At 43.5% G+C, this 27,506-nt stretch overlaps 1 protein-coding gene across 6 annotated transcripts in view; it reads right to left on the reverse strand.

Annotated features, from left to right (window-relative positions):
- Positions 1 to 27,506, reverse strand: part of ERBB4 (erb-b2 receptor tyrosine kinase 4) — an 828,249-nt gene that overhangs the window by 197,701 nt on the left and 603,042 nt on the right. For all 6 annotated transcript variants that reach the window (XM_033170891.1, XM_033170926.1, XM_033170900.1 and 3 more), the window contains exons 6-12: positions 27,239 to 27,357; positions 21,680 to 21,821; positions 17,998 to 18,111; positions 13,258 to 13,384; positions 9,199 to 9,272; positions 7,819 to 7,909; positions 4,234 to 4,433 (exon numbers count right to left, since the gene is read on the reverse strand). In XM_033170891.1, coding sequence (XP_033026782.1) covers positions 4,234 to 4,433; positions 7,819 to 7,909; positions 9,199 to 9,272; positions 13,258 to 13,384; positions 17,998 to 18,111; positions 21,680 to 21,821; positions 27,239 to 27,357 — 867 coding nt within the window. The remainder of the gene's footprint in view (positions 1 to 4,233; positions 4,434 to 7,818; positions 7,910 to 9,198; positions 9,273 to 13,257; positions 13,385 to 17,997; positions 18,112 to 21,679; positions 21,822 to 27,238; positions 27,358 to 27,506) is intronic.

Consider the following 27,506-nt stretch of genomic DNA (forward strand, 5'->3'; position numbering starts at 1 on the left):
TAAGCTGAAACTGACACGGGGACAAACAGAAGAAGACACCTTCACCCCGGTATGGTTCCCCTTCATCACACACACAGCCCAACAAGACAATGACAAAAATCTACCAACAGCATACAAATCAATATGGCTAACCTGACCCAAAACACCCACCAACCCCACTCACACAGGAAACCAAAGATCACCACAGCCAACCACAAATGAACAATCACACCCCACGCCAACCCCAACCTCTCTCACCGCCAAAGGAGGACAAGCAAACAACAGAGAACCTACATAAACAACGCTGACACCAAACCCTACTCGTATCAAGTAAAAAAGAAACATCGTCACCCCATCGTCACCAAATAGTGTTTACTTCCAAGAGAGTAGGAACTATGTGGCAGTTGTTGTTGTTGTTCAGTCGTTCAATCGTGTCCGACTCTTTGTGACCCCATGGACCAGAGCACGCCAGGCACGCCTATCTTTCACTGCCTCCTGCAGTTTGGCAGTGCATTTGGTTTAACACTAAGAATTGTATCAGTACCATGTTGTTGTTGTTCAGTTGTTCAGTCGTGTCTGACTCTTCGTGACCCCATGGACCAGAGCACACCAGGCACGCCTATCCTTCACTGCCTCTCGCAGTTTGGCCAAACTCATGTTAGTAGCTTCGAGAACACTGTCCAACCATCTCATCCTCTGTTGTCCCCTTCTCCCTGTGCCCTCCATCTTTCCCAACATCAGGGTCTTTTCTATGGAGTCTTCTCCTCTCATGAGGTGGCCGAAGTACTGGAGCCTCAACTTCAGGATCTATCCTGCCAGTGAGCACTCAGGGCTGATTTCTTTAAGGATTGATAAGTTTTATCTTTTTGCAGTCCATGGGACTCTCAAGAGTCTCCTCCAGCACCATAATTCAAAAGCATCAATTCTTTGGCGATCAGTCTTCTTTATGGTCCAGCTCCCACTTCCATACATTACTACTGGGAAAACCGTAGCTTTAAGTATACGGACCTTTGTCGGCAAGGTGATGTCTCTGCTTTTTAAGATGCTGTCTAGGTTTATCAACCCAGAACTGTCGATTTATTCCTACTCTTTGCTTCTTGCAATTTAACCAACTCATGATTCACAAGAGGACCTCTCCTCTTGTTCCTTGACTGCTAAGCTTTCTCAGGAGTCTTTGGTGAGGTACTTTGCCGAAAGCTTTTTGAAAGTCAAGGTACACTGTGTCAGCTGGATCACCTCTATCTATATGCTTGTTGATACTCTCAAAGAAAGGCTTGTGAGAAAGGACTTTCACATGCTGCTGCCTCTTTCAGGCTGTTCAAACTGCAGATGCTTCTTTGAAATCACTAACAATAAGATGAAATCTTCATCAAGTCACATTTTTTCCCTTTGAAGATCTGAATGCAGGCACCTAGTAAATGTAGTTTGAAATATCATAGCATTTGTGGCTCTTTCACTCATGTAAGAAGCTACTGTGTCTCTATATTTAATGGAGGGTTCCAAAATGCTCAATGAATGTGATCCAACATGGTGTCAATCAGATGTCCACAATGAACTGCCATATGTGAGGAGCCTCAGTCTACCTAAACCAGCTCGTGGACCTTGGAATTCAAATTTCATTCCCAGCCTAGCCCCCAAATGCCCAGCCCTTAGACCAAGGCAATCACAGCCTGGCCATTGTGGCTAAGAGGCAAGGATCAAAGAGAAGATGGAAAGTCCAACAAGGAGAAAGGAGGATAATCTGACAGAAGATACAGCCCATTTTGCTGTTTGACCCTCTGCTAGCAACATAATAACTCCTAGCAGAAATGTTGTCTATCATTTCTGGGTGAAAAAAGCACAGGAATCTTCGACTCATCCTAATGAGAAAACTTGTGTTTTTAAATAAAGCAGAAAGGTTTAATTGAATAACGCTATTAAAGATCTATGAATCCAAATCCAAATTTTAAATCCTGCCTACAACACTCACAAATAATTCCTCTAAAGACACCCAGTCCTTCTGTGACTTCAAAACAACTAAGCCAGTGGCAGCTAAGAAGAAGAAGAAGAAGAAGAAGAAGAAGAAGAAGAAGAAGAGGCAGTTGGATTTGATATCCCGGTTTATCACTACCCTGAGGAGTCTCAAAGCTGCTAACAATCTCCTTTTCCCTCCCCCCCCCACAACAAACACTCTGTGAGGTGAAACAAAATAAAAAAATTCTTTCCAGTAGCACCTTAGAGACCAACTGAGTTTGTTCTTGGTATGAGCTTTCGTGTGCATGCACACTTCTTCAGATACACTGAAACAGAAGTCACCAGATCCTTAAATATAGTGGGGGAGTGGGGAGGGGTATTACTCAGAAGGGTGGTGGGAATGGGTGATCGGCTGATAAGAACAAACTCAGTTGGTCTCTAAGGTGCTACTGGAAAGAATTTCCTATTTTGTTTCGACTATGGCAGACCAACACGGCTACCCACCTGTAACTGGATCTGTGAGGTGAGTGAGGCTGAGAGTCTTCAAAGAAGTGTGACTAGTCCAAGGTCACCCAGCAGCCACATGTGGAGGAGCGGCAACACGAACCCGGTTCACCAGATTGTGAGTCCACCACGCTTAACCACTACACCACACTAGGATACTGGCTCTCACACTGCTTAGGGGCTGTGACCAGCTGCAGTGACAGCACCCAACAGTATTCAGACAGCTGGCAAGGCCAACGCACACCTAAAGTGCCCCTGGGGCTGATGCCTACATTGCTGCCCATTGGCACTGCAGCTAGCATGAGCCACCTTGGCAGCACTGCACCCACTCCCCTTAGATGGGCTTACCTGATGTGGTACTGCTGGCACTGCATTGCAGGAGATATAATAAAAGTACCGGTAGCTGCCTGCCACTGACTGGGGACGAGTAAGTGCTTTGCTCCACTTCCAATGGAACTGGCCTCACAGGTTGGGCAAGTCCATATGGGGAGAGGGGGTAACTGACTGCTGGGAACAGCACCCACATTTGAGCTCCATGTAGCCTAAATTGTGATGGTTGGCAGCAGTAATTCCTACAGGGCCCTGGTGATTCTAGGGAGCATAACTGTGACACTGGGGGCTTATGCTCATTTACCTTTCATCCACTCTTTCCAGGCATGGTCTGAGCACCTCCTTTTTTTGTTCTGGAGCTTTCACTGCAAAATCCCGCTCTTTAAAGCTCAAAGTCAAATTGACGTTTGCTCTGATTCAGCTTTAAAGAGCAGACTTTTGCAGGCAAAGTTCTACATCTACAAAAAAAAAAAAAAAAAAAAAAAAACAACCCTGCTTGGACACGGAGCATTATAGCACAGACCTCTGCCTGGAAACAGAAGAGCCACATTAGAAGGTATGTTGAGGGTGAAGTCCAAGGACAATGAGAAACAATGGGAAAGGCTCGAAGAAATACCGACAAAAGAAGACTAGACAGTGAAATTGATGGAATATGCAGAACTGGATAAAATGACGGGAAGAATCCTGGAACAGCGGGACCAGAAATTCATCAAAGACTGGTTAAAGTTTACGAACTATTTGAAAAACAATTTGCAGTTGAATACACTAATAGGTCTTCAAGAAGCTTTGTAGTTAATGTGTAGAAATATTATTGTAAGTATGGTAGTTAGAGTGAGTAAGAGATTTATGATAATGTAAGCAATGGTAGATTATAGAAGTATAATATTAAGATATAATTCTGAATGCCATGTGGAAGGTCTGAGGGAAGTCACGGCTATGTTAGCCAAACTGAAAAATGCATTTGAATGTATATTTTTTGTGTAGCAATTTAGTAGAAAATAATAAAAAAAATATTATTATTATTTTTAAAAAGAGGAACAATCGGAAAGGCTCAATGATATTGAAAGCCATAGCCCATTAGTATACATGTCTGTGGTGTCACAGGTGCAGCACGTTTATATAAGTGCAGTTATCCCGTGATGGGTCTTCGTGAAGATTGTTAGCTTGGGAAAGGGAGTGCTTTCCTGTGACGTTCTCCAGTATATTTGCTTAAGTTGAAATGAACCAGACTGCCACCTTTAACCTGAGTTTTACTTATACAATAATGCTGAATATTGGTGCAATCATTCAACATTATGCCCTCTTCTATAAAACAGCAAATAATTAGTTTCCTAATGAGGGGAAATGAATTATTTCTATTAAAATATTGCTTCTGTGTCATTACCAAAGCAATAGGTGCTTTGTTTACTTCCGTACAAGTAGATGCAATGTCAATGCTTACTGGCACATAAGGAGAATAATACTTACTGCAGTTTTCAGCCTTCTTATTTCTGTGGATCACAGTCTTTTGATTAGGAGTGCTGAAGAGGCTGGTCCAGTTGATGGTGTGATAGTAGCACAAGTTACTATTGTCTGTTATGTAGATGTTGCCAGCACTGATATGCTTCAGGGACTGGAACTGTAGAGATCTAATTCCCTGCTGCTTGAGAATAAGCAAAGAAAGGCCACTGGAGGAAGAAACAAGAACAGAATAGTAAATAGGCACACAGAGATATATAGAGGCACGCATATATTGTGGGAACTTGCTCTGTTGCTTAGATACAACTACCGCATGCAAGCAAAGGGCCAGAATTGGGAAAGATGGGAAAGTTAATCTAATTTGAGCCCCTACTCTCCGTGCTTTGACCCATCCAGAGTATAATGTGCCACAAGCAGAGAGCAAGTGCTAACACAGTGCGCAAAGCCGCAGGTGCTCAAAGGTACAGAGCAAAGAACAGTCCAGGTGTCTGAGGCAAGACAGGTAGGCACATCACTTAAATAATGGCTTTGGAGAGAACAACATGGTCAATGATTACTTGTTTATCCAAAGTGGAAAGTAGGCCAATGCATTTGGGCATTAATGACGGCTTTTAAAAATTGTTCCTGGAATGCATAGGAATGTGACCGTGTTGTGAAACGAACTGCGTAGACGAGCAATTTGTTGAGCGGTCTCTGCAACCTTTGCTCCAATCATGGTGAGATCCAACTGCAGAGTGTACTCATTCACTATTAGTGTACTTAATGAATATTTTTTCCCATATGACTGGGACAGAGAAAAGGCTCAAACTGACTGTTGTTGGCATCCATCTGTCTTGGGAAAAAATCAAAGAGTGCACCTTTGAGAATGAAGACAAACTGTTGGAGACAAACTGCTGTGGCTGTAGAGACCGATATGGGAGAGACATGTTTTGTTGCAGCTGGGGCAGAGGAAGGCATCTGGTTGTGCTGTTGCAGATGCGCCATGTCATTTCTTCTTTCTGCTCTCTTCCCAGCGGTCATTCCTTTTCTGATCACTGCTGTGGATACATGACCTGTGGATGATTGTCTCCAGGTGTTTTGCTAACTTCCAACACCAAGATGAAGCCCTACCCAGCTTGCTTGTTGAGCATGCTGCTGTACGGTAGGGAGACATGGGCAACTTGTACCCACCAGGAGCGACACCTCAACACCTTCCACATACGCTGTGTCAGAAAGATTTTGGGCATCACATGGCAGGACAGAGACTCAAACAAAGATGTGCTCTCCCAAGCCCACATTCCCAGCATGTTCACACTCCCGTCTCAGCAACGTCTATGCTGGCATGGTCATGTCCACAGAATAGAAGATGGCAAGATTCCCCAAGGACATGATCTACGCGGAGCTGGCTTCAGGCACCAGGCCTGTTGGCAGACAAACTCTGTGTAACAAGGATGTCTGCAAACATGGCAGGAAGTCTGGCAATGTTAACCCCGCCATGTGGGAATCCCTTGCAAATGACCACAACACCGGGAGACAATCATCCACAGGTCCTCTTCCTTTGGGAGAGGAAAGCCTAACTGCCTTGCCAATACACTTGTCCAGCTCACTGTTGATGGAGAGAATGCTACTTATGGTGGAGCCCAGGAAGACAAAAGCATCGACCACCTCAAGCGTGTGTTCACCAACACTGATGCTTGGAGCGCTGACTATGTCCTGACTGTGAACCAGTCATATAACTACAAATGCTTCACTGTTGACCACTGTTGAGGCAAATGTTAAGCAGAAAGGCCCCACGGGGCTTGAAGCAGAACCACTCTCTGTCTTGCCACCTTATTCAGGGGTGATGGAATAGGGGGCAATCGTTTTTGATGTTTGGGTGTCTGTGTGTTCCATGAACCCTCCCTTTGACCTCTTGCTTCCTTTCTAAAATGTCCAAGAGTGTGTGCTATCATTATCTTAAGAGACATGCACTCTCTCTCTCTCTTCCAGATTGCTTGGTCTTTTGAGGGCTTTATACCACCAGAGCCACATTCATAGCATATGTGTGCAAATGAAAGTCAAAGTATTAATTCCAAAGAGATTCTCTGCTCCTTTGCTTATGATGATGATTTTCCTTGGCAGCCAGTCATTTTCGTAGCATCAAGCAAAAATTCTCAACTGTGAAGTGGAGATAACTTTGTTGAAGCGGAGAGTCAAAAGTTTGTGAAGCTAAAGTAGTTTATGAGAAACCAGTACTCTGCAGATTTATTTGATATCTTAAAAAAAAACAACCCAAGATAATTATTTCCCAGCTGTTCTCGATGAAAACCAAGACCACAAAAGCCAGCACGAGACTGTAATTCAAATCTCAAGGTTTCACTGTTATTTATAATCTGCTTTGGCCATTGTTTACAACACATACAGAGCCCCTTGACTGATTAACTACATTTCCCTCTGCGGGCCATGGTATATATTACACAGATAGATTGTTTCACGCCCATTCTGTTTTGGTGTTCTCTCTCCCTACAGGAGCTTTCCCTGTGCATCAGCTTTCATATCAGAACATGTTTCTTAAAAATGGAACATGCAAGTTATTACAAATCTCATATTCTGTAATGCCTGTGCAAACACCACTGTGATCTCTGGCATTTTTGGGTCCTTTTACTTTTTGTGACAAAAAAAAAAATCCATATCAGAGCAACAAAAGACTGGTTCACACATCATACTGCGCTAGACTGTGGCTTAGAAAGAACATGTGAGCATGCTGGCTCTCAGAGAGGAGACTGTAGCTACTCTGCTCCTTCCTAGTCATTCGTGTGTTGCCCTGCCCTGCCCTGAGCTAATCCATGGTTCTGCTTAGTGTGGTGTCCGAACTCACACTCCTGGTTTAGCTCTCCTGGACAAACCATGAGCCATGCATCCACTGAGGTCCACATGTACCACAAGAGTTCAGCAAGGGGGCCTTCTCATGTACAGTTATATATATAGGTCCTATTTTAATAGGGTTTTAGATAGGCGTTGTCAGGAAACTCCCCTCCACACGGCTGGTAGCGTTGCAGGAGCGCTTGCAGTATAGGAAACCACCTCCGTTGTTCACCAGTTCGTCTTCCCCCTCCTCAGGAGGAAGCGACCATTCCTCCAGTGGGGAGGGGGAGTTGGAGGCAGGAAGTCGGTGCAGGGGCTCTGAAGGGATCGCAGAGCCTGAGCACCAAGGGGAAAGCGGGGAACAGGGTCAGGTTCCCACGCCCCGAGTTTGCAGACAGGAAAGACGTGGAAGGGGGAGGCGGGGGTTCAGAATCCCGCGCCTCTTTTGCTGGACAAAGAACCGGAAGGGTTCATTCCCAGACTCTGCGGAGGGATGAGATGGACGTTTGAACTTTTGCTCCACTGTAAATATCTGCACAATAAAGAACTTAGTATTTAGAAGTTCTGCGTTTGGCTGATTTCTCATGAGCAACCACTGAACGTCCTTACAGGCGTGCATGGGTATTTATGGGTATTTATGTATGAGTTGGGACAAAGATATTATCCAGACCCCAACATCATGCTCTGTGATAAATTTCTTCAATAAACTCAGTCTGTGAAAATTGATTTTAAAAGTGAAAGTGCTCAGAAAAACAAAGCGGCTTAGCCCACCTGTACAGTGCTCTTCCACCGATAGTAACTAGGTTAGAAAACACACTGAAATCGGTCATGTTTTCAGGCCATGATTGTATATTCAGGAATCCTAAAGAGGATAAAAAGCAGAAATATTAAGAAAGTCCTCACTGCAGTCACAGCTTCACTACAGACTTGCAAAAGAGTGGAAGGAAGGCCATGCCTGCCTAGCCTGGGAATTTATACCACGTTCTCTGGCATCTTGTGTGACAACACATGTCGCCGCCCAGGATGAGGAACCTGTGGCCATCCAGATGCTGCTGTACTCAGACCCCCATCAGTCGATGGTCAGGGATGATGGGACCTGTAGTTCAGCAACATCTGGAGGGGCAGAGGTTCCCCATCTCTGCTCTGAAGGCTAATAAGCTTTCATAGGCCATTTTGATTTCTGAGGTGAAGGGCCAGATAGTGCCCATCCCTCCTATTCCACGAACAGAAAGTGAAGTAACTGGCATTTCAACCTGGATAGTGTCCCTCAGCCACTGCCTTGCTAAGGAAGTGCAGACCAGGCCACAAATCACAGAGAGCTCTGTCCTCTAACATCTTGGCACTGTGACCTGCCCTCTGGCATCTGCCGCCTGAGGCAACCACTCCATGCCCTGGGCTTCATCTGAGGAAGACGTTTCATGGAGATGTTTCCTGAACTCCTGACTGGGCGCTGGCCCCACAGCTGCACTGAGTTCCTTAGTAGCACAAGTTGACAGGGCATCATCTCGTGCCTTTTACCATGTGCACTGAAATAGAGCAGCTTGTCACTGAAACAACAGTCTTAAGGAAGAGAAGCACCCGTTGCCTTGATAAACCAGTGGATCAGTAGTAAGCTTTCAACACAGCCAGCTTAAAAGCACACAGAAAGGCAATGATAACGTTGTTGTTGATGATGACGATGACGATAATAAGTTGTATTTATATGCTGTTTTAAAATATTCAATCCACTTCACTTACAGCAATCACTACAACAATATTCACTGCCATCTTGTAAATTTATGCAAAATAAAATAAAAAAAAATCATTCCAGTAGCACCTTAGAGGCCAACTAAGTTTGTTCTTGGTATGAGCTTTCGTGTGCATGCACACTTCTTCAGATACCATGTGCACACGAAAGCTCATACCAAGAACAAACTTAGTTGGCCTCTAAGGTGCTACTGGAAGGATTTATTTTTTATTTTTATTTTTTTGTTTTGACTATGGCAGACCAACATGGCTACCTACCTGTAACTGTAAATTTATGGTTGAGGTAAAATTTGTACCACGAACCTCTTTTTCATGCTACACTGTTACCTCAGCTCATTTATGTAAGCAGTAGCTTTTCTAAAAAATGGAAAACACAAATGATGTAGTAACATAATTGTAGGTTACCTGTTATCTCTCTCACTGTTTGAAAGACATTTAAATTCTGAGGGTCAATTGCTTCTATTGTGTGATAGGGGTCCCTGGAAGAGAATAATGACACATTGTCAAGGTGTGAATGTGGAAGAATGGCGGAGGATTCCCACCAAATCCTGGGAATAGAAAACCAGCTTTGCCTTTCTTCTTCCTGAAGATCACTGCTAACAGAACTTAGAGCTCCCAACAGATGGATCACAGAGACAGTGACTTGACTGTCATTTTGGAGGAACCCCTAATATCGTAGGTCATTTCAATGTACATGTTTTCTGGTTGTTATTTGGCCAAATGACCTGGTCATTTGTACACACTTCCTCTGAGGCCCTATCCAATTCCTTTTCCAGACTTATTCATGTATGGTGGAGCAAGGTAGGAGAATATGGAGGTGGCTGATGGCGAGAGGCAGGATGGAGGCTCAGTGTGGAGGGGGAAGGAGGCAAAGGGATGGCTGAGAGAGGGGAGAAGGCTTGTGTGTGGAGTCTGGAGACTCCCATTTGCTTGGAATAAGTCCTGGAAATAGTCTGGCTTATTCCCCAAGAGAATTTGAAGAAAAACCACTAGGACAAAATCGGGAAATCAAAAATGGAGGAAAGGTGGCTTGGCGGTGCACCTTCTGGAAAGAATATTAAAACTGGAAGAATGTGAATAAGCATCCTTCTCTCTTTCGTGACAACTCACAATCTTGTGCCAATTAATGTAGGACACCCTGAAATAAATAAAAAAAAGACAAGCAAAAGCATCCTGTGAAAAGTGCACATCTATTTTTAGGGTGGGGAAGCCTTCACAGAAAAGTATGTAAATAAATGAATATTATTATCCTTTAGAGTCAGGCTCTACTTTTCTTGTACAAGCCTGTGATTATAGAAATAATAATAATAACACACTCGGAAGACTGTGAGGGGCACAAAGTAGGCAACTCTTTTTCTGCCCTTCAGAAGTCCAGAAAGAGTATAGGAAACAGTTGGACAAGACTTGCAGACAGGACTTATGGACTCAGTTTTACATTTACAATTTATAGTGAGGTTAGCAGGAGGGAAAAATGTAATATTCAAAGAAAGCCCAAAGGATTAGCCAAATATTATACAATTAATTCTTGTGGTTTAGGCCTCCCTCACCCCCCACCATGGCTTACAATCTGTTTCATGCAACCAGGATTTATCCAGGATTATCATTTCTAATTACACTTTTTTGCTCAGTGTGAAGCTCCCAAGAAAGGACTGCCAACGGAAAGGCGGGGGGTCTGCTTCAAGGCAAGGCATGGAAAGTTCAAACCTGCGTGCGCGTCTTTAGTGAAGGCACGGCATGACAGAGTGACTCAAAGCGTGTTTCGCTGTGATGTCTGAACTCACAAATCCTGCAAACCAGACTTGGAAACCACGGTTTGAAGCGGGATTACAAGAAACGGCTTCTGCTAAGGACGGCTTGATGCGATTTCTTGATTTACACACTGTATTAACATTGTTACTTTGCCACAGGAGAATAGTGTACCATAAGCAGATGAAATATGAAAGTAGCTTTAAGCTAAGGGTGCCTGTCAAATTCACTTCAGCTGAATACCTGCAGAACTTCCGGAGTTCCAGATTATTTGGTCTTGTTCTGAAAATGGAACTGATGCAATAGGAAAATGGATCGCCCCCTACGTGACTCAGCTTGCGGGACCTTTTACAACTTCTAATTTCTCTGCTTTACAAATGTTGTGTGGAGCCAGCAAAGAACAGAAATCAGTGCCCTGAGTATGTTTATGGAATCGAACAAGAATGATCATCCCTGTTCCAAATCTAATAATCCCGAAACCTGACAGTAGCTGATGGAGCCCCTTGAAATGAGTGGCATGAAAGGGGCTTTGAAACATAATATATGCTAACTTCGTCCATGTATATATACTTTTGATACTGAAGATAGAAATTAGTATATATCCTTGGGGTTAGAGGCATGTTCTTCTATACTGAGGGGAACTCCATGTCCAATGAATGAGTTAGTAGATTATGGTTGTGACCAGTGCTATTTTTCTAGAAAAAGAGGTGCCGGGACTCACCGCGAACACCTCCCTTGTTCTCTTAGAATGGCAATGGCGCCCATCTGAGAACTTGCCAGAACTGAGTTCCGGCAAGTTCCGGCTGAAAAAAAAGCCTTGGTGGTGACTCTTCTTACAAAGAAGTACTGGAAAATAAATTTGTGGTACAGTACACCATTCCCATTCTTCTGCGTTATAGTGATGTGAACGGCCTCTCTTTGAGAGCGGGGGGGGGGGCACTTCCAATTAGCATAAACAATTTGGGTTAGATGGACAAATAGTTTGACCTAGCATAAAGCAGCCTCCTAAAGTTTCAAGGCTGCCTTCCATTTAATAAGTTTAAATATATATTGGTTTTTTAAAGTGAGTCCCTAATATTACTACTATACTAGAAAGTTCCCTATCATTTAAATGTTGAATAACAGAATTAATCCTGAATGCAAGAATATGTTCAAATACTCTAAATTAACATTATGAACAGCTAATATACATTCCAGGTTACCATTTTACACTGTCAACATTTTATAATGTGCAGTTCAGTTATATTGTGAGATGAGTGCACTTTCCTTTTAACTTCAAGACTGTACATAAAATTTGTAACAATAATATTTTTAAAGGCCAAATTTAAATAATTTTAATCCCCTCTAAAACACATGATTTAAACTATTGTTTTAATGTGATGCTGACAGTATATTAGGAGTGATGCTCTTTCAGGAGATGGAGGGCACATGGCATTTTGGACACAATAAGAAGGGCTGCAGGTCGGAGATATGTATGCATGAACAGAGTGTTACACTTATTTTGTTGAAATGGCTCCACTGCGTTTTCCACCCATCTGCCTTAAAATTCAACTCAGTTAATTCCTAAAATTAATTTCAGATTAGGACATGTACAATTGGATGCAGTTTGCAGTTTGCACCCACCCCACATTCTCTACTTACATGTTACCAATGCATATCAACACTGACTAAATCAGCACAAAAAGGCATCATTATCTGATCACATGATTAAAATGGGATTCCTTTTTGCACAGTGATTTAATCAATACACACGGCCCCTGATGCATGTTGGCAAACTATAAGAAAGGGGGAGGGCAAAAACTGAAAACTGAAGCAAACTTCACATGCCCAGTGGTCTGAAAAAACAAATAAATCAGGAAATCAAATCAACATTTAAAATGACAGGTTGTTAGTGCAATGGAACCTTAAAATCTGGAAAGTAATTTGGATGGGGAAATATTCAGAAGCATCCCTAGATGACAGGCCAGAGCAAAGGAACAGACATGCCCTTGCCCTGCCGCTTTCCTCCAAGGAAACCCGACCTTGACCACTGAATCAGATTTTTCAATCGAGTTTTCTCCAGTTTATTGCTAATGTACAGGTTTTCCAAGGGAAAGCAGAGGGACAAGGGCACAACTGCTTGAACTTGTGCTTTCTATCTATGGAGTAAGTGCAAGTCTGGATGAGTCCAGTGATGAAAACAGGTGGAACTTGCATTGATGCTCCAAATGTTTCTTTTGTTCATAATGCAGCATGCAAGAAAGGCAAGAACTTAACAAAGGCAATAAGCTATTGTATGTCCTTGCATGCCCCGTACAAGCCCCTTTATCTTCTCTGAGACTGGTCAAAAAGTTTTCCACCACAACATTCATTCATTCATTCAAAATGGGCTCACATTGTGCCTCAGCAGTCTTGGTCAGGTTTATCAAATTCTACAGCCAGAAGGCCAAAAGCCGTGCTAGCAATGGACAGAACTTGGATTTCAATCCCACTATCTAGAAGTCAAAAGGCCCCTTTAGTCATTACTGTTATGTCATACAAGCCCATCCTCAATACCACCAGAAAATCTGGGCCAAGCTGTAAAGAGCACAACACACAGCTCCATCTCATACAATTCTCAGAAGAAGCTATGCTGGCCTGATAGTCCATCCCAACATTTAGGGACCAAAGAAAATGAAAATGAACAAACTAGCTGGGTCTGTTACTAAGATGCAGCATGTTATAATTATTTGCACTCACCCATGAATCCCAGTGACAAGGAAGATCAGGTTCCCATTGATCTTGGTACAGTTGACAAATTTGTCAATGTTGCTGGAGTCTACTGTTTGGGCATACATCAAACTTCCTGTACCTATGCCATCGCATGCTGTGAAAATAAACAACTTTGTTAAAAAATATGCATTCATATATTTGGATATCTTGTAAATCACTGAGTGCATTACGCCATTGTGCTTGCGCTGGCTTAAAATTAATGAGGCAGCGGGGAAGGGTAATTAATCCTCTTTTCCAGGAATTGGGCTGAGAGCAAGGAGAGTCCGTCCGTCTCAGACTGAGGAGCTAGGATTAGTCATAGAACGTTGACATTCTGTGAAGCTATAGGTCCAAGTGGAAAGAAAACCCTCCCGTAGATCTATGGACAGCAGATTATATATGAGACGTAGTTAAAGATAATATTGTAGAGGAGCTGAAAGGCCATGTGGAAGCAGGCTGGGGAACCCCTCACGCAAGGACAAAGGGCAGAGGGACAGATAGTGCTGCAGGTGGTGAGAAAGGAAAAAGACAGGAAAGGGATTTGTGTTCTGAGAAGCCAAGGAGATAGCGATGACTAAATTTCATATGCTGATGAAATCACAGGCCTCTAAAGCCATCTATTTCCCCAGACTGTGACAAGCATCTCCCTTCCTTGTGGTTGCATTTTAATTTCAGATGTTTCAGAAACTTCCATTTGAGTCCTACATATTTCACTCTTGAACTCTTGAAGCTCATGAAGGCATAAGGCCACAGGGTGCTAGAATACTTAGGGTAGCCTAACAAGCCATTTTTTAAAAAATTAAAAAAAAACAACAACACAAAACTGCCTAAGTGTCTGTGCTCTGTACATACGGAGTGTGTGTTTCAAGGAAATGTTTTTTTTTTTTTTTAATGGCAGCAGTGCTAAGAGTCTGATCTGATGTTCAAATGCAGTTATACCAACCATGTGGGACAAAGCAGAAAGCCTGGCAGGTGAGCACCACCAGAACCATGTGCTACCTCTACAAAGGAAGGAACTCAAGCCTAGGCAATGGGACCTGGTTAATATTAATTTGTCCTCTCTTCTTCTTCTTCTTCTTCTTCTTCTTCTTCTTCTTCTCTTTCTGTTTGTCTGCTTTACAGACGCTAAGGCGAACCAACTAAAGAACTGTCCCTTGCCTCATATATTTATTTATTTATAAAATTGTTAGACATCACCCATTGTAGTTCTGTAGAAAAGCTAGATGCTGGGAAAGGCAAACTGCCAAGGTACAGTTGCTGTCACTAGAGTCTACATGTTTAAAGATACAGTGGTACCTCGGATTAAGTACTTAATTCGTTCCGGAGGTCCGTTCTTAACCTGAAGCGTACTTAACCTGAAGCACCACTTTAGCTAATGGGACCTCCTGCTGCCACTGCGCCGCCAGAGCACGATTTCTGTTCTTAAGCGGAGTTCTTAACCTGAAGCGTACTTAACCCGAGGTACCACTGTACATAATGAATCTTGCACTCTTCAACTTTCTCCTCTGTATTCCTCCTTCTGCTGCATGAAAAAGGAATTATTTGCCCCTGGATACTGCTGCGGAGGACCCAGGTGGCGCTGTGGGTTAAACCACAGAGTCTAGGGCTTGCCGATCAGAAGGTCGGCGGTTCGAATCCCTGAGCTCCCGTTGTTCGGTCCCAGCTCCTGTCCACCTAGCAGTTCGAAAGCACGTCAAAGTGCAAGTAGATAAATAGGGACCGCTCCAGCGGGAAGGTAAATGGCGTTTCCGTGCGCTGCTCTGGTTCGCCAGAAAGCGGCTTTGTCATGCTGGCCACATGACCCGGAAGCTGTCTGCGGACAAACGCTGGCTCCCTCGGCCTATAGAGCGAGATGAGCGCAGCAACCCCAGAGTCGGACACGACTGGACCTAATGGTCAGGGGTCCCTTTACCTTTACCTTTTTACTGCTGCAGAGGAAGTACCTGAGTCTCAGAACACCTTCCTGTTTCATAGTACCTAGATCAGAAAAGCCTAACATGACACCACTAATAAACAGGACCAAGTTCTCCCTTGGGTGAATCTGGGCTGAGCTGCTTGTATCTGCATCATATAATCATATAATTCCTCCATACCAAGATATTCCGATAGAAAACTACACACCAAGGAGAGGAATCTTAGCCAACGGGAGAGGACGGGTGTCGATCGCATACTTAGCATGCAGAAAGTACCAGACTTTCAGGCACCAGGGTTGGTTATACCTCTCCTGAGCTGAGTAGGCCATACTGGGCCATACAAACCACTGATGCGAATCCCTATAAAACAGCTTCTTATGTTCATATATAGCATTCCCCTCAATATTGTAGTTCTTTTTGTATAGCCATGACATTTTAATGGGGAACATTCATTTATGCAAGATCCCACCTGCAGTCTCCAAGTACTTTAGCCCAGATATAGCTCTGCCACCTGGGTGAGAAGTGGGTCAAAGAAGTATGGCTATAAAAGGTTTTAAAGGTCCTCAAGCTAAATATTAGAAATGATCTATACCAGTAAGCATTATGATACATTTGAGTGCATGCTGATACCAGAAGTCCTTTTTTTAAAAAAAACCAACCCCACAAATCTGAGGCTCCTATTAAAAGCATGCACATTTCTTTAACCTCCACAATTGGGTCTTCCTCTGCGGTATTTTACCATGGAAGTCATAAAACTAGACTAAAATAGGCATATTCCTTCCATGAGAGCTAACACAGCTTAATGTTGTGTGGATGTCTAAAAAGAAATGATTTTATTACACGGATATGGGTATATAGTCTGTCTTCTTTCTAAAGCTTGGAGTAGATAACATTTGTTATCTATTTCAGTTCCATATCTCAGTTCAGGAAGTAGGTAAATGAAGATGGATTAACACCGTTCAATAAATCCCTAACTGTTAGGGTTTGAAAAAAGCACCCTGAATCAACGACACTTTACATATATATGCATAAATGGAAAAATGCAAAGTTTACCTCAATGGCAGGGGCTTAAAATCCCAGGAAGCTAACACAATTTCAACAGGGTATTTACTAGTTCTGTAGGAAGCCAGTCTGTGGCATCTGTGACTTTTAGACCTTCAAAATTACGTACAGGTGTTGTTGTGAGTTGTATTGGTGAGCCTCAGGCATCTTAGACTCGAGGGCCAAACAGATCTGCTGCCAAATTCCTACGAAGTTTCTGAGCGGGGAGCAATTTAAAGCACAGCTTGGGAGAAGGTTGTGATGAACAATCTCCATCAGCGAGCAACCTCCCTTCACCCCAAAAGCTTAGTTTTTTAAAATATATTTCCCCCCGCAGTGGTGCTCCAAAACTGAAAGTAATCCCTGCTGGGGTGGAAAATGGCTAAAAATAGCAATTTCTGGTGGGAGGCTGCAGATGGAGGGAAGATTCAATTCACTCACCTGTGCTGCATTTTACATTCCCTCCACACCACCGTTTTGTTGGGAACAAGAAAAACCTGGGTTGCTATTATGCCCAGATGTGTTCTGACACTCTAAGGATAGAAGAGCTCTCTGGTTATATTCATCTGCTTGGGCAGGGTTGTATCCTCCAGCGCTGGGGTGGCTAACTGTAAGGTAAAGGTAAAGGGACCCCTGACCGTTAAGTCCAGTCGTGGACGACTCTGGGGTTGCGGCGCTCATATTGCTTTACTGGCCGAGGGAGCCAGAGTTTGTCCGTAGACAGCTTCTGGGTCATGTGGCCAGCATGACTAAGCAACTTCTGGCGAAGCAGAGCAGCGCATGGAAAGATGGGGAGCAATGTACACACAAAAGAGAAAAGGTTCACAATGCATTTGCCACCTTTGGGCTAAGGTCACGCTCTGCACCCTCCCTAGCTCAGAAGTGGGTCCCGTGTTTCAGGCTGGGAATCCAAGTGGGTTTCAGTTCTTGAAGAATGCTACTCTAGTGGCCTAAATGAGGAAACGCATTATGACAGGATCTCCATACCTGCCACCAGACTGCCCACAGAGATCAGTATCCCAGTTCCAAGGAGAGCAATCACAGCCTGCCCCATACTGCATACAGGTTTCACCAGTATAATAATAATAATAATAATTTTATTTATACCCCGCCCTCCCCGGCCAGGACCGGGTTCAAGGCGGCTAACACCAAATATGAATTACAATAAAACGTAATAGAAAAACAACAAACAAACAAACAGTTAATTAAAATACAACTTAAAATACAGCTTAAAATGCAGCCTCATTTTAGTAGTAGCCCATAAATCAAGACCATAAAGGGAGGAAACATCAGATATTCACCCGAGCCAGCTATCCATGCTGGTCCTACATGGGCCAGCAAAAAAGCCAAGGGAAAATTTATACACCAAATCCCATATAAGGGGTCAGATTGAGTCTAAGCTGAAGGCCAGGCGGAACAGCTCCGTCTTGCAGGCCCTGCGGAAAGATGTCAAAGCCCGCAGGGCCCTAGTCTCTTGTGATAAGAGTGTTCCACCACGTCGGGGCCAGTGCTGAAAAGGCCCTGGCCCTAGTTGAAACCAATCTAACCTCCTTGAGGCTTGGGACCTCCAAAGTGTTGTTATTTATGGACCTTAAGGTCCTCCGCAGGGCATACCAGGAGAGGCAGTCCTGTAGGTATGAGGGACCTAGGCCGCATAGGGCTTTATCAGTGAAAACCAGCACCTTAAACCTGACCTTTTCCAAATTAGCTCCTTGCTTTGTGTCATGGCAATGCACGGCACACAAGGTTGGAAGTATAAAGGAGAGCAGCCTACCTTTAGGGCAAATGTCAGTGCATGGTTTACATGTCTTAATGCCGTTTTCTTCAACTTCCATCTTGGGGCTGGGACAAGCACGCACACAAGAGCTGATATCAACCACGAAGTTATCTAGAAGGGGGGGGGGAGTGGAAAGTGAATTATTGAAAAGAAAACCATCTACAAGCTTCACACAATAGATACTCTGAACATCCCTTTTTAAAACAGAGAGGTGTTGGGGGAAATGGGACATGGGTCCCCCTTTTCTGCTACCGCATTCGAGATTCGTTTTAATGTATTTGTCTCAGAACTGCATTTTATCTTTTGAAGTTTCCTCTAAGCTCGCGTTCTCCTGTATCCCTGTTGCTTTATGTTGTTGCTAATTCCAACGTTCTTTAAAAGTTCCATTTCCCTTGAGATGCTGACGCTGTAACTCCATCTTAATGAGGTTTGTATTCTGGAAAATGTTTGAAATGTTATTTTAGCATCAAAGGATACACGGTCACAGCCAAGCTGGTATACCAACCACTGGATAAAATAAAAGATGCTTTGAATTATCTCAGTCTTACGCTCATGCAGACAAAAAAGAAAGAAAGAAAGAAAGAAAGAAAGAAAGAAAGAAAGAAAGAAAGAAAGAAAGAAGGTATCTGGATATTCAATTTTGTAGATAATGGCAATTAACTTTTCAAAACAATGACCAAATGGGAATGTATACTTTTAGGCATACTAAATGTGGGATTCATTTCCACAACTAGTTAGCAAAATGCTGCTCTAGTATCAAAAAAAGTAAACTTATATATACCTTTTCTACTTAACCAAAAATCATTATAGCTAACTGCGTCAAAAGTCAAAGTTTCGCCTGATTATAGCTTTTTATGCTGTTGCCGACAAAGCAAACGAGGTTCTGGGATACATGGTAATATGAAGAAATCTCACAGCAAGCCAGATCACTGGTTTGTCTAATCTAGTAGTACTCTCTGCTCTGACTGGCAGCGCCTCTTCAAGCTTTTTAGGCAGGGTTTTTTTCCCAACCTTACAATGCAATACCCCTTTTACTGGAAATGACAGGGATTGAACCTGATGTGTGCAAAGCATATGTCTGTAGCTGCTTCACATAACGAGGATAGCACCTTGTACTTCTTGCACCGTTCATAATTATGTAGAAGATGGCCTAGGGCTGGGGAGACTCAGCTTCAAATGGGGAATGAAGCTCTCTGAGCGGCCTTGCGCCAGCCACTATCTCCCAAACTAACTTGCCTCGCAGGGTCGTTGTGAATAAAAAAAATATATGAGGGAAAGAATAATGGGCACTGCCTTTCGCTCAGTGTTCAAAACTCCCATTGTTTAAATAAAATTTGTTTAAATATTGGAAATATTAATTAAGGTTTTAGAAGAGTTCAGAAGTACTAAGAGGCCGAGGTGGAGTTAAAAATATAAGTACCGGTAATTAAGTCGGAGGAATAAATATGTTTAAAAATGATAAGGAGGAAGGTTATAGTGTGTAAAGTAGAATAGATGATGAATTGGAAAACTGGGAATTACCGGTAGGTTTGATTTGGAATTCAACAGGGGGGGGGGGATCTGAGGAAGTCAATTGATGATGAAATTGAGGAAAGTAAGAAGTTCTGGCCCAGGAAAAATTTAACCATGTAATGTTCTGTGATTTAAATTGTAAAGATCCTATAAATTTTTAATTTAAAAAAAAAACCTCCCATTGTTCTAGGTGCATTTTGCGACAAGGAATTTCATTAGTGCAAGCAGTTTCTCAGATTAAAACTACAGAGTGGAAGGAAAGGAGGACCTTTTGCTGCCTCCCCACTTCCAGCTACTACCTGAAGACTGAAGAAGAGACCCTCTTAATAATATTAGGGGGGTGGGCAGGGGAAGGACTAGACCATGTGAAAAATGAACATAATAATTTAGCTGCAGTTCCTTCATTTTCAGCTTTGTATTCTTGTTATAAAAAACCGAGCCTAGACATTCTGTTCTTGCGCCCATAACCTAGGTTTAAGGTGCCATTGAGCTCCTAGCTTTCATATCTCAGTTTCTAACACTTCTTGGATATTATTATATGCACCATACTTTTCTGCTTGTAGCATGCTCAGAGCTACTTAGAATCATAGAGTTGGAAGAGACCCCAAGGGCCATCCAGTCCAACCCCCTGCCAAGCAGGAAACACCATCAAAGCATTCCTGACAGATGGCTGTCAAGCCTCTGCTTAAAGACCTCCAAAGAAGGAGACTCCACCACACTCCTTGGTAGCAAATTCCACTGTCGAACAGCTCTTACTGTCAGGAAGTTCTTCCTAATGTTTACTGTATATTCTGGCGTATAAGACTACTTTTTAATCCAGGAAAATCTTCTCAAAAGTTGGGGGTTGTCTTATACGCCGGGTGGATAATCTGTGTTCGTGTATATCTCAAACTCTATATTTTAACTGGAAAAGTTGGGGGTCGTCTTATATGCCCAGTCGTTTTATACGCCGAAAAATACGGTAGGTGGAATCTACTTATATGAGAAAAAAATGCAACACAACAATGGAATTGGGAAAGATTGTCAAGAAAGAACAATTTGGCACATAATATGCACATCATCCAGTGACTAGACTGACAGGCACTGTGTGTGATTGCAGGTGCTGTGAAAAAACGGTGTTGTTTGTTTTGCAACGTCCACTGCTACACATCTATTCCATCACTTAAGTCTATAAACAATTATGCTAGCCCACCCCTAAGAGACTCCCTTACACAGATCCCCCCTCAATTTCTTTAATCTATGTTTAAAAGATTGTATCCTTAAACCCCAAAATATTCAAATATCAAGTATATGTGACGCCCAGAGATGTAATCGAAATGAGAACATATAAAGGGTTGTTTGCATGCTTTCAGTTTACATCTGCTTGAGAAGGCCTGTGCAGCAACAGAACATGCTAAATGCTCTGGCAATGTGATAACGCTTGCCATCATCGCTGGCAGTGGGTGGCTGCCCTCAGGGGGTCAGAAGAAACCATCATTAGGATCTATCTACTTCTGAAAGAAGGAAGCAAATACATCCTTTTAGCCACTTACTCTGCACTATTCCCACTGGGAACAGTCCATATAAATAGTTTTAGTAATCCAGTTTAACAGTCTGTACCTGAAAGGCATTTATGGTGGGGCACTTTATATTTTAAACTGACCGAAACCTCCTTGGTAGCCATTGTAATGTTGGGAGTTGGGAGCAATATTTTAATGTGCCTTTTTAGCAATGAGCCTGTTCTGACTCACATTACCAAACCACACACTTGAATTTCAAGAAAAGGTCAAACATAAAAAATAAAAAAAAAATATTTCCCCTTATGTTTGAGGGGAAATGAAAATGAGACTTTGTTTAAAGAAAGGAAATGTTAGAATCTGCTCCATATTTGACATCTGCTGCTGGATGGAAGCTGAGATTTTGACCACGCAAACCAAAACATTTATCATGGATTTTTGGCTCTAAGTTATAGGGCGTTATTAAAATGTCAGCATTCAACAATGCCATTCTTAGAGTAAGTTATAACTTCCAATATATTGCTGTTGAAGAAAAATAGGGTGCTTTCTCATCATTAACTTCACTGTACATTTGGCATGCTTTGCAATTATTTTTTTAAAAGACTTCTACAGTGCTGCTTTGAAACGGTTGCCCTTCATGGAAGAAAGGCAACCCTCCTCCTGTAACTTACGCGGGCACTTTTTGACACAAAACGCTCCATAGGTGTATTTGCCGTCTCGGTTGTTTTCCATCTGGAAGGTGGCAGGGTTGTAAACTGAAGTCTGCGGACACTGCGTGACACAAGCCCCACTGTCATTAAAATTCATACAAGCCTGCAAGACAGGAAAGAACAGTTTGCATCCGAGTTTTTATAAACAGACCCTTGACAATAACAATAGGAAATAAGTTTCTTAAGGTATTCACTCTGCGTAAATAATAACCTTTAGTTACTGAGTCATCAAATGCAATTGAAGTCTAATTGGAGAAATTTAAATAATATTCTTATAACACATCGTGAGGACTGAATATTACCCCCAAGTAATCAGAGGCACTATGCCCCTGAATACCAGCTGCTGAGGATCGGGAGCTAGGAGGGCTTCCCAGAGGCATGCAGTTGACCACCGTGGTAACAGGAGGCCAGACCAGGCGGGCCTGTGGTCCGATCCAGCACAGCTCATGTTACGTTTATAGGACCCAGAGCTATAAGTCTCTGCTTAGGGGTTGGGGTATGGCAGGCGTAATTGAAGAACATCGCCCATGTGATGATCACCAAGAGAGGACCTTTAAATTTTTGCTGAAGGCTGGAGAAGCTGGAACCTAAAGTGCAACAGGCAAAAAGTACTATTCCATTGACCTAACATGAGCAAATGGCAGGAGATAACACCACAGTCCTTTCTGGGTGAGCAGAGGACTCTAAGGCCTAAATGCACACATTCCATCGTTGCTCTTGAGGCCAGATCCCAGCCTCAGATCACGATATTCTGTGCTGATATGCTAGTTTGTAGGATTGTGCCTTAAGTTCTCAGCACCCAGGCTGGCCCACCCTTGAGGCCGAGTGAAGCCTCAGGTGGTGGGATCCCATGAGGTGGTGCCCTTGCAGGCGCTATGCCTACCCCTGCCATCATGGGGGTGGCACAGCTGTGGCGGTGGCTTCTGTTGAGATCTCGCGAGAGTTCCACAAGATCTTGTGAGATTCTGCCTGAAGCCGCCACCACTGCAACCCTGGTAAGCAAGGCTTCTGCAGGTAGGGAGAGGTGAGCAGCACCTTCCCATTTTGATTCAGGTGGCAAAACAGGATGAACTGCCACTGTTAGCGCTAGCATAAAAACAAATCTGATGCCATTGTACTGACCATTCTGAATGTAAGTGACAAGACAGCAGTAGCAATCAACAGCGTTTCTGTGGCAATGCTTATCCCCTATCATTTCCACAGCATGATGGAGGTCCTTGCAGTGATAAAAGAAAAGCTACCATCATTTTTTACTACACTGCTCAGGAGCAGAGGTTTCCATGGCAGGAGGCAACTGGGTATCCCTTGACAGTTGTGCTGCTGGTTTAGCGGAAAGTGCACAGTGTACTTACTGTTTGTGCTCTCCTGCTAAAGCATACTCAGGGGATCAGGGTGCCAAGCCATTCTCAGTAGTAATGCATGGCCTGCCATGAACTGAAAGCAAGAAGCACTTTCTCCCTGCTGTCAACTAAAGATGGCGGAGAGAGGGGTATGATCCGATGCAAAGCAAAGGAGGCGTAAACAGAATTGCTAAATGGTACAGAATGGGTACCTTTAGCAGCTGTGCATCGGGCAAAATTTTAGTAAGCACACCTTTTTCCATGAGGGGGATGGGATACACCAGGCCTGTCCAAGCAATCTACTGGTCCATTGCGGCCTGTCCCTTGCTGATCCCTAAAGCTCAACAAGTCTGGTCTCCCCCACCAAACTGGATCACTGCCAGTTTATTTATAGTGGGAGTAGATCGCAGTCTCTTGGAAGTTGGACACCCCTGGGCTACACCAATTGAAATATTAATTAGAATAGAATAGAATAGAATAGAATAGAATAGAATAGAATAGAATAGAAACACACAAACCACGTCAAGGTAGATTTCTGCATGGTGTATAAGTATAAAATATTAAAATATGAACTAAAACAATCCCATTGGAACAACAAAACAATTTAAAAGAGGAGAGTCGGATTGAGAGATCAAGGGGATGCCCAATTGCCCATGTAAGCAAGTGTTTCTGTTTATTTTCAGACATGCCATTGTTTAAAGCATTAGAAAGCATTGTTTAAAGCATTCATCAGGAAACAGGGTGTCAGCTAGTAAACTCTAGGCAGAAGGACTACAGCAAAGTTAGGAAGAGTGATACAGATTTCCCTGAATCAACTTAAGGTGCAAATGGGAAAGGCTGGTTCTGTTTTAAGTCGACACCATATTGAATGTTTTGGTGAGGTAGATGCAAGGCTTTTTATAATGGAACCCCTTTTAATTTAACAAGACCAATGTGTTGAATTACTGCCGAGTTATTAAAGGCACAAAGTACAGCCAGAGACCTGTTTAGATCCACTTTAATTTTGACTCTCATTATTCTCTAAATACCTCTAAATCCTTGTGAGTACATTTACTGAAACATTAATGCTGCAGAGATAGGCATTGCTTTGCTTTCAAGAATGCTCACACAAATGAATACATGCCAGCACTTGCGAGAACAATGGATGATTGCCTTATCTAGCAATTTTCACAGCAGGATACTATAGGTTCGAGGAAGCAGGCATTATAGGTCGGACCATCTCTTAATGCGCCATATGCTGAAACTGCTTTAATTAATACATAACATAACTCATTTAATTCTTTCCCTCAATCTAGTGCCTTTATTCATTTTCTGCCCTGGCACCTTATCATCATAATGAATTGCTTAGTAACTATATCATAATGATGTAGAATGCTAATGACGTATAGCCCAAAGCTATGATAACCTTTCATTAAGGATCTACTAAAATCATTCTGAAGAGTTCAGCAAATTTTAAATTTGTGGCTTTAAGTATTGTTTACAAGTACTGGTAGTATATTTTAGACTGAGCATTCCATGCTTTTGAGCTGGAGCAGAAAGGCATGTGAGCATAGAATGTAGCATAGAATTAGGTCTAGTTTTTTCGGCTTTACTACAGCAACTTCCCATTTACATGGGCTCTGTTTGCAAGTGTCACAAGCAGTGTCAGGAACCTGGAAATGCAGAGCACCCTGGAGAAGACCCTCTCTAGAGCCCAAAGAGGATGCCCTCTTCAGTCCCCTCGTAAGCCAGAGGCCTTCCCGCCTAACAGCTGACGTGCAAGGCGACAGCGGCTGCTTCCCCACACGTCAGCTGTGCAAGCCCTGCTGCCCCTCTGCTTATGTGACCCAGAGAGGGGCAGCGGGTCTCGGCTCAGCTGATGTGTGGGGAAGAAGCTTCCCTGTGCATCAGCTGTGCAGTGGCGTAGGAAGGGCGGGGCGTAGGGGGCGCTCCGCCCCCTGATCCAGGGGAGCGGGGGTGACACTCCCCGGCCCCTCCCCCTCCGCCTGGCACCCCGTCCGTGCTTCTTTACGGACGGGGCTGCCCGACCCGCCACACGCTCACCGGCTCGCAGCAGTGCCAGCTGGATGCATTTGGCCGCCGCTGCTGCTCTTGCGGCGAGCAGCGGGTCGTGGGGCTGCCCAACCCGCCGCTCACTTGCCGGCTCCCAGCAGCACTGGCTGGATCCACTACGCATGCCCAGAAATTCCGAGCATGCGCAGTGCATCCAACACGGCATGACGGCCCACCCCCAGGGGGGTGCCTCTGCGCCGCTGCACCGGGGGGCGAAGAGGCTTCCTCCGCCGCTGCAGCTGTGCAACCCCTGCTGCCCCTCCAGGGTGCTCTCAACATACACGATTTCAGTTACACATGAGGGAGCCCAGAATGTCACCCCCATGTAAACTGGGAGTTGCCTGTTTCAGTCGTATCTTGGTTCTTGAACGCCTTGGTACTCGTACGTTTCGGCTCTCGAATGCAGAAAACACGGAAGTAAGTGTTCCGAACTTTTTTGGGAAGCCGAAAGCCTGATGCGGCTTCCACTTGAGTGCAGCTCCTGCAGCCAATCGGAAACTGCGCCTTGGTTTTCGAATGGTTTCGGGAGTCAAACAGAGTTTGAGAACCAAGGTACCACTGTACTGTCTCTTCCAGGACTCAGTAGAGTCAAACATCAGGCATAGCTTGTAGAACCCCCAACAGTATATAGACTGCTGCTGGTCAGATCCTCAGAACTGCAAATTGCTGCACGTTGCCGGCTGCATCTCAATCTTCGGTAGCCATGTCTGTTGCCAACAGACTAGAGGGATAATGGCAATGCTTTGTGGCTTTCTTTGGGCTAGCTAATAAAATCTTTAGCCTCCCTCCCATTTGTGTGCTTGTTGTGTTTTGAATCCAAAAAGAGCACCTGCTCCTTAGGAAATCATAACATGAATCTCTCACCATCTCATCTAGCTCGGACCCCTGATCTTAACAACAAAAGACATGCAGGGAACTGACTGCAGAGGGGAAATGCAGAGGAAGGGCAGGTTTGCTTCCCTCACTTATACACCCACTTTGATCTTACACACAAGAACAAGCGCGCACGCACGCATGCACACACACACACACACACACACACACACACACTTGTGGGATTCCTATGATCATGCCTAATTTGGCCTCCAGCATAAAAGAAATTAGGAAAATAAAAAAATACTTTTAGGGGAGAAAAAAATACCCCTTGGTAGCTAAACCAACGGACTACATACTGTTTCCCCAACTTTTGTAATCCCTGATTTCAAAGCCAGTCTTCTTCGGAATAATGGGTATTGTTAGCTCACCCGTTCTTTTGATATAAAGGTGTACAGAGGACAGGAGCAAAGTGACACCTGCAAACGACAACCTTTAATTAACGATGTTAATTCCCTGCCTTGTTCTTGTTCTGCTTTGAGTACCATTTCGTTGGCATCAAGTTAGAGCTGAAACAATTTCCCAGTTCATGCAGAGAAATTCAAAATCCAGCTCTTCTAGATTAAAATGGAAATACAATATTTGAGTCCGATTCTTCACCTTAATTTTAGCTCTGAAATGCTCCATTGCATTTCCTACCTAGGAGGCTCCTAATCCTAACTTGACATGTGCATACATTGTTTGTGATATGTTCCAAACAGTTTAGGCATCACATTTATTAGCAAAACTTAGTCGTGGCCACCTGGTTGTTTAAGCTGTGTCTACCTGACGGAGGCTTGTATCAGAAGCTCACTTAGGAGGAAACATTGTCCACAGAAATAAATTAGGCTTCCTTCACATATAGGCAGCAGCTCTTATATTCTGTTTTTAGCAAATATGACGGATGGTGGATTTTTGGTATGACTTTTGTTTAAAGTCAAACTTCTGATATAAATTGCTCATATCCCATAAATGTTAATTTTTAGAAAAGCAAAATGTATTTTCACTTAAGATAAAAATCATACCAATTAGCATATAAATGGTTTCAAATCTCTATTTGCAAATCTCATAAATGTTTCAATGGGTGAAATAAGCTGATAAGTAACGGAAATGTAATGGGAAAATATGAATGCTAAAACGGTGAGTGAGTATCTTCCCCTGTACATGCAGTATAATTAAAGACACACACACATACACATTTCCTTGGAGAGAAAGCCAAAGAATCAGCAAAGCTGCTGATAGGAAGGCAGAAAGGAGCGAAGAGAGTGAGACCTACAAAGCAATCGGTGTCTTTTGGTCCAGAACAGCCTCCTGCGCATTCACGGTGGCAGCATTCGCTGACAGAGCGCCCATAACACCTCCCATCACATTGCTCAGCACATACCATCTTCGTCACTGGAAAGGGCAGAGAAATCATAAACAATATCAGCACAGAACACGAAGTTCAGCCTGGACAACTGAGAAACGGAGAGAGAAACTGGAAATTAAGGTAGGGGTCCCCAACACAAATAAATTTCACCTTTGTCCGTTATTGTGTGGCATGC

Source organism: Lacerta agilis, chromosome 1 (assembly GCF_009819535.1).
Source record: "Lacerta agilis isolate rLacAgi1 chromosome 1, rLacAgi1.pri, whole genome shotgun sequence".
Classification (NCBI taxonomy): Eukaryota; Metazoa; Chordata; class Lepidosauria; order Squamata; family Lacertidae; genus Lacerta; species Lacerta agilis.